At 36.0% G+C, this 13316-nt stretch overlaps 1 protein-coding gene across 20 annotated transcripts in view; it reads right to left on the minus strand.

The window, feature by feature from the left end:
- Positions 1 to 13316, minus strand: part of GPHN (gephyrin) — a 271212-nt gene that overhangs the window by 48006 nt on the left and 209890 nt on the right. For all 20 annotated transcript variants that reach the window (XM_050975933.1, XM_050975932.1, XM_050975921.1 and 17 more), the window contains one exon: positions 2104 to 2146. In XM_050975933.1, the coding sequence (XP_050831890.1) occupies positions 2104 to 2146 (43 nt within the window). The remainder of the gene's footprint in view (positions 1 to 2103; positions 2147 to 13316) is intronic.

The raw sequence follows: 13316 nt of genomic DNA on the forward strand, positions 1-13316 counted from the left end.
TCCTTCAGAAGAGGAGGTTTCTTAATTAATCTATATATACTATACTTGTTCAGCACTAACACATGCTTACCTTTTTATGTGAGACATTGCTCACTAATTATTTTTTGCTTTTAACAGAGTAACTATCTTTCAGAGGAAGAAGTAGAGACAAGTAAAACTGCCCACCTAATTCTTCCAGGAATGATTTTGGAAGAAATTCTTTCAACAATCTCTTTGTACGTATTTAGAAGATAGCATGATGACAAAAGCAGGCACTGTGAATTTTTCAAGCACATATAATTTTTAATTGACTTAATTCCTTTCCTTAAGATAGCAGCTGGCATTTTGAAGAAGAGAGAAAGAGCTGATGAGACATTTTCTAACTATATTAAGAGTTTGCAAACTCAAACCTAACTTTTCATAAGAAAATTAGGGACAAATGATCTAAATTAAACTATTGTAAGATAAAAGTGTAGCATGGAAAAACTTCATTCCTGGTTTTATAAACGAGGATCTCTCTAGCAAGCTCACATTTCCAGTTATTGTGCCTGTTTTTTGTTGACAACATCATTAAAGAGGAAAAGGAAAGCATTTGTGAAATACAGTCAAACTTCCCACACCTGCCTCTGCATAGAGAAAGAAACCCTGCTTTAGCAGCCATGTAATTCCTGAAGGTCCAGCAGATTCCACACAACACATGCTAAAAACATTCTCCTGCTGCTTTAAGTTGGAAAATATCAAGGAAAAAGCTAAGAAAAAACATGTCACAGCAATGAAAGCTGAGGGAATTGTGTAGCAGTGAACAACCTTTATGCTCTTGCCACTAGATGCTTTTACTGCTTCTAGCTGTAATTTCACTGCTACTTAAAACTCACTGTTAGCTACTTCAGAAACTGACATTTCACCTCTTTAAACCTTAAAAAGTGATAGAATTCACAAGTTTTGAATGCTTTGACTGGTCCCCAGAGAACAACCTTCAGATTTGCTAGTCTGTCCCTAATGCATGTCATTTTCTTAAGTCAAAGGTTCTGTTACAATCTTCTGAGAAATGCATTCTCCAACATAGACTTTTTGGAAATAGTTAAATTTCCCTAATCTCTGACATCTTTTTTCCAACACCAAAAGTAACAACCATTATTTCTGCAAGAAAAGTCAAGAAAATAGAGCCCCTTTAGGTTTAACAATAGCATGAATAGCCTTTATGAAGGAAGGAAAAAAGATGCTGGTGTATCAACTACTTTCTCTCTCCCATTTCTTCCTACAAACAAATGCTAACACTTCCATTAGAGGTATCAAAGATTTAAATAGACCCAGAGACTAACAAAGGATTTTTTTAAATTGTAAAACTACTAAATGGTACTTTAATTACAAGGAAATGACATTAAACAACTCCTCAGACTTCACCAAGTTATCTTTCACTAATGTGAAATGTCAGATAGCTCTAAAAATAACTACTTACACTAAGCTGCACTTTGTACAACAAAATAATCCTCTAGCTTTGAAGCAGCTAATTCAATTGGTTGCATAAGGTAGAAAATTCTTGACAGCCTGTTCTTTTACCACCAAAACAACTTCCTAGTCCTGTCATTACACATATACACGCACATATGGTGGATCAAATTTTAGAATAGAAAAGATTCCCTTAACACAAAGAAAAAGAATTGTGCAAATTAAACTAGACATCATTTGGATCAAATGTGAACTCTCAACCTTTGCACTTTTTGGTTTGGTTCTATGTAATCCAACATTCAAGTTCATGTTCAAGTACGAAAATAAAAATAATGTACATTCAAGTGGAGAATCTCCATTTTCATTGTCTTTGAGTGTTAATTCTTGCCCATAAAACCTGCACACACATGATCATTTACAACAAAACATCACAAACAAGACAGAACTCCATGTCATTAGAAATACAACTTGGAAGAATAAATTTAAAGGTGACTTTCCATTAATACATGAACACTATGAGCTATTTGGAGTTTTACCTTTAGACTGGAATTCACTGTCTTGAGCTACTAAATTTCTGCTGCAAACCCGCTTAGTCCCACCTCTGATCTGACTATCATTTGCTGTCTTCTGAGCTCTCCTAGTTTCTCAATAGAGCTAAGAAGTTTCTGCACTTACTTGCTCTGAGGATGTTCTCCTTGCTGCTGCACCTAGACTGGACCTGCAGAGAGAGCACAGAGCCTATGAGCTACAGAAGTTAACAAGAATGCAAAATACAGAGATAAAATGGGCAAGCTCCTGGGATCTAAGACAGAGGCTACACATATTTTCAGCAACATTCTTAAATATTTTGCATGAGATAAGTATATTTAAACAGAAGGGTATATTTAAGCTGATGGTCAGAATCTGATACAAGAAATTTGATTCCCCACCCCTCCCATAAGAAACAAGATGGCCTAAGGACAGTAAGTGAGAAAAATCAAAGAACAGTGCTTAAAATTATGTGTTAAGCATCAGTTTTCAACAGAAAATCCATATTTTCTTATACAGCTGTAACTACAGTAGCTCTGAATCAAGGTCCTGTTTGATGATTAGACAGAATACTAACAAAACTATATGACCTGATTTAAAATTCTATTGCTAATATTTTCAGGTATTTATATTGAGAGTTTAAAATATTTAGTTTCAATTATGTTGATTCTGAAAATGTTTAATAAGAAATCTTCACAATTGTATAGGCAACACACAACTGCCTAAATGGCTCCTGGATGGAGCTGATAAATTTACTGTGATGCTCCTATTTGGTTAAAAGAAATGCTATGTTCACTATGAATTTTGTAGTGGAATTCTACTTTAAACTGTGTGAGAATGACATGGTTTCTCAACAACCCCTCTTCCTATCTACCACTGTGCTATTCCAGACAGATTAGTTTGACTACAGGGAAATTGGGCAATTCACATTGGTCTAACATTCTAGTAACACTGGATATTTACAATTCTGTTTACTATGCAGATTTAAAAAAGGTTGGTTTTTTTTTTTTTTTTTGAAGAGTATCAGCCCTGTAAACACAACACAGTTTAAACTTTTATTTCTTCTCAGGTTTGGAAAGATAGCACCATGTACAATAACCTTGAAGTTGCAAGATTTCAGATGGGCCAGATGACTGAACTGGAAGCACTTGAATAGAAAACATTTTGTGTGGACAAAACCCCAGCTAAAATAAACTTCACAGGAAGACAAATCTCTGAGATAGTAAGAACTGAATCCTTCTCTTTTTTACTTTATTGACAAAGGTTTTTTAAATTTCCATGAGAATACTAATAAAGTAAAAGTGTGTGCGTGTAGGGAAAGAAGTGGAATAGCACAGGTGATGCTGAGGGTGTAATTTCCCAGCAGAACATCTGTCTCTGCAGCAAAAGCAAAGGAGTGAATTCAGATTATCTGTCAGACCTCACTGTGGACTTGCAGTCACAGAAAAATTGCCTAGAAAGTGAATACGTATTATCTAACAATTGATGAAGAATGATCAACCCCCAACCCCTCAAAAGCTGTCTTCAGAAAGGACCAACCATTTAAGGCTGAAACAAATGGTGCCCCAGCTTCTAAACCTCTTTCTTCTGTTCCACAGCAGCTTGCCCCAGATAGATAGTCACATAAAAAAATTGGATTCTACAGCGCAACACAATCTACTCATTGTAATGGAATAACTTATGGAAAGTAATGTTGCAACTTAGAGTGGGTTATGGAGTCCTTCCCTGAAAAAAACCCTTGTTTAACAAAAACAAACAGAAAAACCCCACACCCTCCCCACTTCCCACCAAAAATACTATACAAGAAAACTGCAAACAAAATATTAATGATGCCCAAATTTGGCCCAGAGTTGTTTTACCAAATTTCAAAGGCATAAAATGAACTCTCTTTGGAAGAAGTAAATATTTACCTATAATTTACCAAAGGACAATTCTGGACCAAAAAGGTGGTATAATGGCAGGAAAGAAAACACAAAAGAAAGAGAAGCACAGTTTGAGAGGGAGAGAGAAGCAGGATGGATGTGGCAAGGCAGAAGATGGTGTATGCAAAAGGAGACATGGGCCTATGTGTGTAAGACTACTGTTTAAAATGGAAGAGGCTCTCTTATTTCTCACTGAAAAACATGAAAAGAGAAAATGAGGAATGGACCTGCTGCAAAATAACCAAGCGATTCAGCAACTGTGGAATGAAATTCAGTGAGATAACACAGTCCTAAAGAAAAAGGCAAAAAACCAAAAATACAAAACACAAACATTTGAAACAATCTACTAAAACAAACTAAGTAAAATATGTGATCCAAAGGACACAGATAAAAGCTACTAGAGAAGGAGGAAAAATGTTAGCAGACAAAGACAGTGCTAAAGAAGTAAAATGGAAGTCAAGAGAGAGTCTTTCAACAAAGTGGAGGAACAGAAGGAGCCCAAACCCATAGCGCAAAGCAATGTTTGCGAATGGAAAACAGCTCCTTTGAGCAGTAATAGTTACTCTCGAGTTGTAGCCTCTATTCCTCCTCAGTTCATCTTTAAGCCCTTCCAACCTATAGTGGAGCTAGTGTATGGACAAAAACAAGAGATTTATAATGAACAGAGCAGCTGAGATTTGCAGATCAAATCTTCTAATATAAAAAACGTGCTGACAAAGTTTTGCTCTTAAAATGTCCAAATGACAATGGTAACAAAAGACAGCTGGCTTCACATACAGCCTCTCACAGGTCATTTTTTTAATTCTGTGCACACAGAGGACTTCATATTTACTTTTTGATTTCTTACACCCAGCCTAAAGTTTCCATGTTATCACTCACCTGATGGGCAACATATGCAGTATGAGAAATAATTTGCTTCCCACAAATTTTAAAAGCAGCTGTGGAAGAGGAATCCATGATAATAAAATAAAAGGCTTGATCAGCTAGACTTGATCGTTTCCCAACCTATGCTCACAGCTGCAGAATACAAACCATGTTTTAACATAACTGACATCAAAATTAGTTATTACATAATACTTTTGTTTAATATGAATTGCACATTCTTATCCTCAATGTTATTTTTAATCAAAACTCCAGTAAAATGATTTTTAATAAAACCCACCAGTTCCCTAACACATACAGTTTTGGCAGCAATGGAGCTTTTATAAATGGGGTCATGTGCTTTAAGTGCCTTTAAAAATATTCATTATTTGTATGTTTTACTACTTTGTTATTTGTGACACTTACAAAAAAAAAAAAAAAAATCTGTATTCTTTTCACTATTGTTAACTGATGAATCCATGCTACATTGCATATAGTACCATGACTGACTAGGGAGAATTATTGTTAGGAGAATTTACTGTAATTCTTCTCATTCACAGGTAGTTAAAGAAATTACAACCTATGGCTGTCTTTTCTTTCACAGGGAAAGTATAGGCTTATTGTTTGTCCATTCTACAGCCTCTTGGCTCACAATCTATCTTGGCAGAAGATATGTTGGGCTACCAGCCAGTACCATTCCCCTGCATAGTTCAGACAGAATGTAAGCAAACCCAAAGCATTCAGTTCACATTACTCTGTATTTTAAACAAACTGGATTTTATGTTCTTGAAAATGAAATTTCATCATGCTGGAATGCAGAGTAAGCTTTCTTCCATAAGCTGAAGTAGTAAATAGAATGCGAAATACAGTACTCAAAAATAAATAAAGGGAATGGTAAAAATAAAGAGTCCTGCTGACAACTTCTATCTATCGGTCATGATTGGTCTGAAAAAAAAAAAAACCAAACAGTGGCTGTACTAAATTGGATTCATTTAAATTTACATAATATGTTTTGCTGCAAATAAAAATCAGTCTAAGAATTTTTTTTTCAAGAAAAATAGAAAAAGACACAAAGAAAAGTTCATGCTACGAGTGAAAAATTCATGTGAAAATAATAAAAAAAGAAAACTGAGAAACCCTTTAACACTCTACCATGACTGTTAGGAATTGTTAGAGAAATTACTTACCTTTTTAAAGTCATAACAAGATTAGCACAGAGTATTAAGTCAGCTCTTCATTATGGGAGGTACAATTAAAAGCCATTGGTTATAATAAAACAAATTGCTAGACAAAGGTGAAGAGTTTCCAGCCCAATATGAAAAGCTAACTCTTACGGGAGTACATTTTAACTCAATGCTACAACATGGAGAACAATTCAGAACAACGACATCAAAACATGAGTTACCACCAACAGAAAGAGCCCATTTCTCAGGAATACAGAGCCTGCAGGAGGCTGACCCATAACCTCCAGCACTTATGGGGAAGCACATTGCTCCACTCTGAGGAAAGCATGCAGAATGTGGAACCACCAGCAGAAACCCAAACATAGGCAGACACAGAGGACTAAGGTACAGCAGCGGGAATGACTTCGCCAAGCTGTAATGAAGGAAGCAGGGTAAGCAAAGCACAGCAGCTGTTCACAATTTCAGAACTGCATTCTCACTCTCCCAAACACCAGGCAGGCCTCTTCATGAGGTATTGCACCTACTGCACTTTCTGCTGGTGAGAAAGTGCATAACTCATGCAGCCTTTCCTTAAAACTTCATCAGCTTTAGGAAGACAACCTATCTGCTGGGATGTGGGAAAGTATGCTGCTGCTGCTTTTGTTCTGCATCTGATTTATTGGTAATTTCATGACCCGAGTTCTATACAATATACATTGTGCATGTGCCATTTGAATGGTCTCTGCAATATTTGCCTGCTTTAAACAGATTTCAAATCACATGTGATCTGATTTATAACTGTAGGGGTTTGCACAGCGTCTTCTGCCTAAAATATCTTCTATCCTCTAAGAGTGCAACGTACATTATTCACTGTCTTGAAATAACAGAAAAGAGAAAACTAAACCATGAATAACAATGTCTGAAGCTGCTCTGATAATACTTATAAAAACTGATTTTGGCATGTTATTCTAAGCAATATCCATAAGGCTAAACTAGGAGCAAATAAAAAATGCAATGAAATACATTTTTGATTTCACTAAAAAAACTGTGTTAAATCTATCCTGAATTAACAGGATTAATCTATTAATTATTATCTCTGTTCTCTGAAGAACAGAGAGTATAGCTTTGATTGAATTAATATGGAATAAAAAATGAAGTTGTTAAAAAAACATGCACAAGAATGGCTTGGGTTGGAAGGCACCTTAAAGATTGTCTAGTTCAAAAAAACAAAAGTGCATCTGGAATTGTGTATATCACAAAACATTCAATAAAGTATGTGAGGATTAAAAAATCCTATTACAACATGCAATCTTCCAATTTCAGGAATCAATTCTTATTCAAACAACACTTATATACTGAACTGAAAACACAAGGTCTTAAGAGAATTCTTTATGGCCATCTGAATTAGGACTAAAGTCAGTTCAAATCAACAGAATAATTTTTTCCTACTATACTGAGACCACTTCTGAAATGGAAAGAAAAGTGAGCACAAGGAATTTGATAGCAGCAGACATTACTCATTAACACAATTTTTAGTGTTTTGCTTGGCAGACTGGACACTGAACAAAAGTCAGTTTTAAATCTTGAGTATGTCACTGTCTTCATCCATACATTACTGAGCTCTCTTTTCTGAGTTTTTTTTTCTTATCACCTACACTTTATATACAGATTTATTGAATTTTGATAATTGTTTCCCAGTAGACTATGAACACACATATGGAATTCTATGGTCAGATTAGGGCTCATCCTAACTGCTATTCAAGCAGGACAGTGGAAGGGGATTGATAAATACACTGTAGAAACATAAGGGCTGAAGTGGTTCCTTTTACAGGAACAGTATTCAAAAAAAAAAAAAAGGTATCATCCAATATTTCAAACAATATGGAATGAAAAGGCAAAGAGCAGTTTCCTTAGATTAGTCACCTCTCAACAGAAATTGACATTGTCCTGGAGAGGTAAAATCAACACATTTATTTATCCTAGAAGAAGATTCAGAGAAATCTTACACGCCAACTAAAATTGCAAGCTGAACACCTCACAATGAGAAGACAGGAAGAACTCTGATAAATACAGCAAAAAAATGAGACAAAATAGCAAACCACAGTAAGCTAACAGGGAAGCCAACTGGCTACTACAAACTGGCAATATAGGCTTCATAGTTGAGAATCAAAAGAAGCAAAGACAGATTTCTTGTCTTCAGAGCACTTTTAATGAAATGTTTACCTTAGTATGAAAAAAAAAATATGAGCAGCATTTTGTGTTCTTAGGAGGGGACTGCATACAGATAATGCTGTATGAGTAACACTGGAAAGATGGCACATTTCAGTGATATTTTAGGGGTGGTTCAGAGCTTATTCAAGATCACACTGCTTTTTGTTCAGAGAAGTTGCATTAACTATAATACCCAAATACGAAGAGATCAGGTATCTTGTATAAGCTAAAGCCCATATAATTCAAGTCATAAACATTATTGCCAAATTTGTTCACAAACTCCACTGGGTATTTCTAACTTGTGCTATCAAAATTGAGGTGGGATTTGTAAGACACAAGAAATTTCTAGAAACGCTGCACTTGAAAAAATGAAACGTTCTACTACTTGTGTTACTAACTGTGAGCAAAATCTTTTATTTGTTTGAATGAAAATCCTGAACATTCTCCAAATGCCCTGGAAATAGTCTCCAGTTTGAGAAGTAGATAGTGTAAACAAAGGCAGAGAGAATAAGATGTATTTTCTAAGAGGTTTGGGGACAAAAAAAAATCCTGTTATGCTTGTTGTTTGCCACAGAAATGGTATTTACCGGCCTATTGTCATATAATTTCACACCCTGGCAATTTGACTGACAAACCACTTAGCCTTACGAGTTCACATTAGATGTCTGAGTTTTATCCTGTCTGACCAGCTTGAACTCCTTGTCCCAGATTAACCAACTTTTTAAGCTGTTTTCAATCAGACACATGAGTGATGTATAGAAATTCTTGTCTTCAAGCACACCATAAATTACCCTCTTACACTTGACTAGTATGGTTGACATTTAAAAAAGCTTCAGTTCTATTACAAGTATTTTGCTTTTCAATGAAATTTCAATCATTTTCACATTTTTATTTATTTACCCAGCAACAGCCAATTTCAATTCAGCATTAAACAGTGAAATATCAACATTACTGCAAAAAAATGGGAACTACTTTTATTGAATTGCATGAACCTTAAAATAAAATTTTAAAATAGATTTTTTATTCAAATGTAGTCAAGTAAAATTGCCAAGTTCAAGTGAAACATTTAGGGCAGATCAATGTTATGTGGGCAACTAATTTTTTGTTTAACACAAAGGCATCATAATTTCATCATAATTATTTTCAGCAGGGTTTCTGCATAAGACAGGGCTACTTCATTTTAATCTCCCTGCTCAAAGATTAGTTTCATGTTTTACTTACTAAACATTATTCAAAATGTCCACTAAATGGGTAATTATTTAATTCTGTAGAGATATCTCTGTTTGGCTTGGTTCTACTCAACAAAACCTTATAATACACACAAAGGAATTTATTTTTGCTTTGTGAAGAAGAGGGATGAGGTGATTTTAGAAATGGGAAACTGAGACCCAGAGACATCTAGAGTAAATTTAACCTAACATGCCTACAGTTGAATTGCAGAGATTAGACCCTCAGTAGGCATTTATTTCAGCTGCATTTGGAATGCCCAGTATAGAATGAGAGAATGGTTTGCATTGGAAAGGACCTCAAAGGTGGGTCAGTTCCAACACCCTGCCATGGGCAGGGACACCTTCTAGTAGACCAGGTTGCCCAGAGCCCTGTCCTGCTTTGCACACTTCCAGGGATGGAGCAACCTCAACTTCTCTGGACAACCTGTTCCAGTGCCTCACCACCCTTTACATCTCATGTGAACCTGCCCTCTTTCAGCTTAAAGCATTTTCCCTCGTCACACCCCTACATGCCACTGTAAATAATCTCTTTTCAGCTCTCCTGCGGTCCCCTTCAGGCACGGAAAGGCTACAAAGGGCTTTCTGGAGCCTTCTGCTCTCCAGGCTGGACAGCCCCAACTCTTTTTGCCTGTCTTCACAGGACACGTGCTCCAGCCATGGAACCATCTCATGGCCCTCCTCTGGACTCACTCCAACAGGTCCATGTCCTTCCTGTGCTGGGATCCCAGAGCACATGGGATCTCACCAGGGCAGAACAGAGCAGAGGTGCAGAATCCTCTTCCTCACCCTGCTGCTCACACTTCCTTGGATGCAGCCCAGGATACAATTGGCTTTCTACGCTGGGAGTGCACACTGGATGACATGAAAATCACACAATATGTGTCTCAAGAATGTCACTCAGAAAATGAGTACTCCTGAAAGTGGTGCAAGATGTTTTTCCAGCAAGAAAAATTAAGTCAGCACTAATGTGGAGACAGAAAGTGTGACAGAGGCTTCCTTGGCACCCATTCAGACCTTCCTGTGACAGACTGCGCCTCCTGCTCCACAGGGAGCAGAGATGGAGTCACCATTCACCACAACTGCTACTGCTGGGAAATACAATTCCGTTTTCTCAATATCTAGTTTTTGTCAATATCTGAATAAGTGTTGGTGAGGAATTGGTAGAAGCATGTTTGGAATTTTACTGCTTCTTCTTCTATCTGCTTCTAGGGCTATGGCCTCCATCCCTTTGATCCAAGGTCTGTGGAGTGAAAAAGCATCTCCTCACTGAAGTGAGAATGAGTCTGACTCACACTTGCAGGCTAACAAAGCTCACAATAGCCATTTCGTGCTTGCAATCCGATCTTCCTGGAAGCTGACCACACTGGTAACATTCCTAGTATTTCTACATTAAAGGAACATGAACACATGTAGACAGGAACAAAGCAATCAAAAATCATAAAATCTGTTCTGTGACTTTGTGGCTTCAAAAGCCACCAATCAAATGAGCAGTGCCTGAAGAGTCAGCTAAAGCCACCCCCCAATTTCTTACATTTTTTAAAGCATCTTTAATTTTCACTTTTTTCTTGTTGGTGTTTACCAGAAATTTTGGTTGGAGATTTTTATAGTTATTATCATTCTGAAGTGAATGGTTGGACTACTTTTTAAACTATATAAGCAGGAACAAAACATGTTTCTCCATGTAGTATAACTTCAGTACTAGCATAACTTCAAAGAAGTTGATTTTAGTTAATATTTTCATTTGAGCTAGGAAGATTAAATTTGAAGGGCTTCAAGTACAAGAGCCAAAACTAGTAAACACAGGGTAACAATAATCTTATATCTGGTGTATATTCAGTCAAAACCTCAGACTTGTACACTTTAAAGTATAAAAATAAATAAAGCACTCTAAAGTTTAGGATTCAAACTAGGGAACAATAACTGTAAGAAAAATATATCTTAATTTCATGAATCTATCTGAATAGTAAATATCAGACAGGGAACTTGCTGTATGAAGAGCTAGATTTCTGCCTTTGAGCAGAAATACAGACTTTATTCCTCTGAGGAGAATCCTTAAAGTGAAATCAGAATGGTCATGGATGAACAGCATGAAGATTTCAGAGTGTTCATAAGCTACAGAAAAGAGAGGCTGGAACTGAACAAATGTTGCACTAAAAACTATTGTTAAATCCACGTTGGAAATTATTTTTCAAAGTAACCAGAAATGCAAATGAAGAAAAGGGATTTGCATTTCTGATTTTGCTTTGAGCCTCAAAGGCTCAACAGGATAATATTCCTTTAGTGTTGTCTTGAATTTGGCAGTCTGGATTGCAAGGTCCAGCACAACAGCAATCTCCACAGCAGATATGCACCTGAGAACAAATTAGTAATTGGGCTGGGCTTATAGCAGCACTGAATTTTGGAAACTCAAAGATGAGAAAGGGAAATAGAAAGTACTGCGAATAAGGACATTCATTCTGCCCTCCAGTTCTTAAAAAAATCCCAACTTTATGGCAAGAATGCCTAGAAAAAAAAGTTCTTTCCATGTTAAAAGCAGCATTTGAAAGAGGGAAAAACAGGAAGATAACTTAGAGAGCACTTGTAGGAACCCACTGACATTTGAGCTGTGCATTACTGATACTGACACTGCTGTGAATATCTAACTTGATTTCCATGTATTTAAACAGACTGCCCGCTAGAGAAACATGCAAATTAAATCGCATGCCTGGCATTTTACATCAGCAATTTCTCCAAAAGCTTTAACAGCAGTAGAAGCTTTCCTCTACTTTAATTCATTGCTATTTCAGACTTTAGACTGATTTTTTTTAAGATTGTATTACTGAAGCTGACTCTTCAGAGTTAGATTGCTTTGGGAGCTGGAGCTAGAGAACAATTGCACTAAGTGCTATTACTAGTGAAACACAATGCAAAATAATGTCTGGCTTCTCAAACAAGCTGATTTAAGTAGTAAGCAGATAAATTCTAAACATTGTATGCTAGTGAGCAACACAATACTGGACTTAAAAAGAAAACAGTGGTTGTCTAGAAAAAAACCCTCACAGTTATATCTAATCAAGCCAATTTTATTGCCATACAGTCAAAGGTATGGTACAGCATAAGAAAATGGATAAAACCCCCTTTGCTTAAATGGACATATTTACAGTGAAAAAATGGCAAGACTAGCTTCAGAAAATGCAAAGGAGCCTGTGCTATCTTCAAACAAAATGAAAATGACATTGATAGCTCTTTGGCTCGATCTAATTTGTTTCATAAAGGATCGTACATCTCTACCATAAGGCAAGGTGAAATGTCTTCCTGTTTTGTGGTACAAGAAGGAAGGGAGAATAGTAATTAAAAATTGAAATGTGAAGTTTTGTCTTGAAACAAAAAGTAGGGAATTTTAAATTCCAGATGGAGAAGGACAGAAATTATTTATTTGCCCTTTTTCTGATAAATGCAGATCTGGAAAGCATTTCACCATAACAAAAATCAACAAAAAGTATTACAACTTTGTTAGGTTGAATAAATAAGGTTTAAGTCAAAAATCTGTAACATTAAATGAGATGATGTTCAAAACCCTGTCTTTTACCACTCTCCCAAATGTTAAATAGTTTTTTTGGTAAATTAACTTAGTGCTTGAACTGAACTTATTAGTACTGAATGAAAGTGCAAAATGTTAGTATGAAGGGATAACTTTATTTGGCAGAAGTCAAAAGCTAAGTACCATGCACAGAGAAGGTGTAGGCCTAAGTAACATTTTGTTTGTATTTTGAATGTATGAACTAATAATGGATCTAATTTGAGATTCAGCAATGATTGAGTAAAGATAAATAGTATTTAAAGTATAAGTATAGCAACACTGGTTAAAAAATTTAAAAAATTATCTAATGTCATGAATCAAAGTTATGAATGTATACTTGGATCAGATTATTGCAATAACACACTGTCCTTCCTGATGCAACTTTGAAATTTTGTCATACTCTATTCTTATATGA

This window comes from Serinus canaria, chromosome 5 (genome assembly GCF_022539315.1).
Source record: "Serinus canaria isolate serCan28SL12 chromosome 5, serCan2020, whole genome shotgun sequence".
In the NCBI taxonomy this organism is placed as follows: domain Eukaryota; kingdom Metazoa; phylum Chordata; class Aves; order Passeriformes; family Fringillidae; genus Serinus; species Serinus canaria.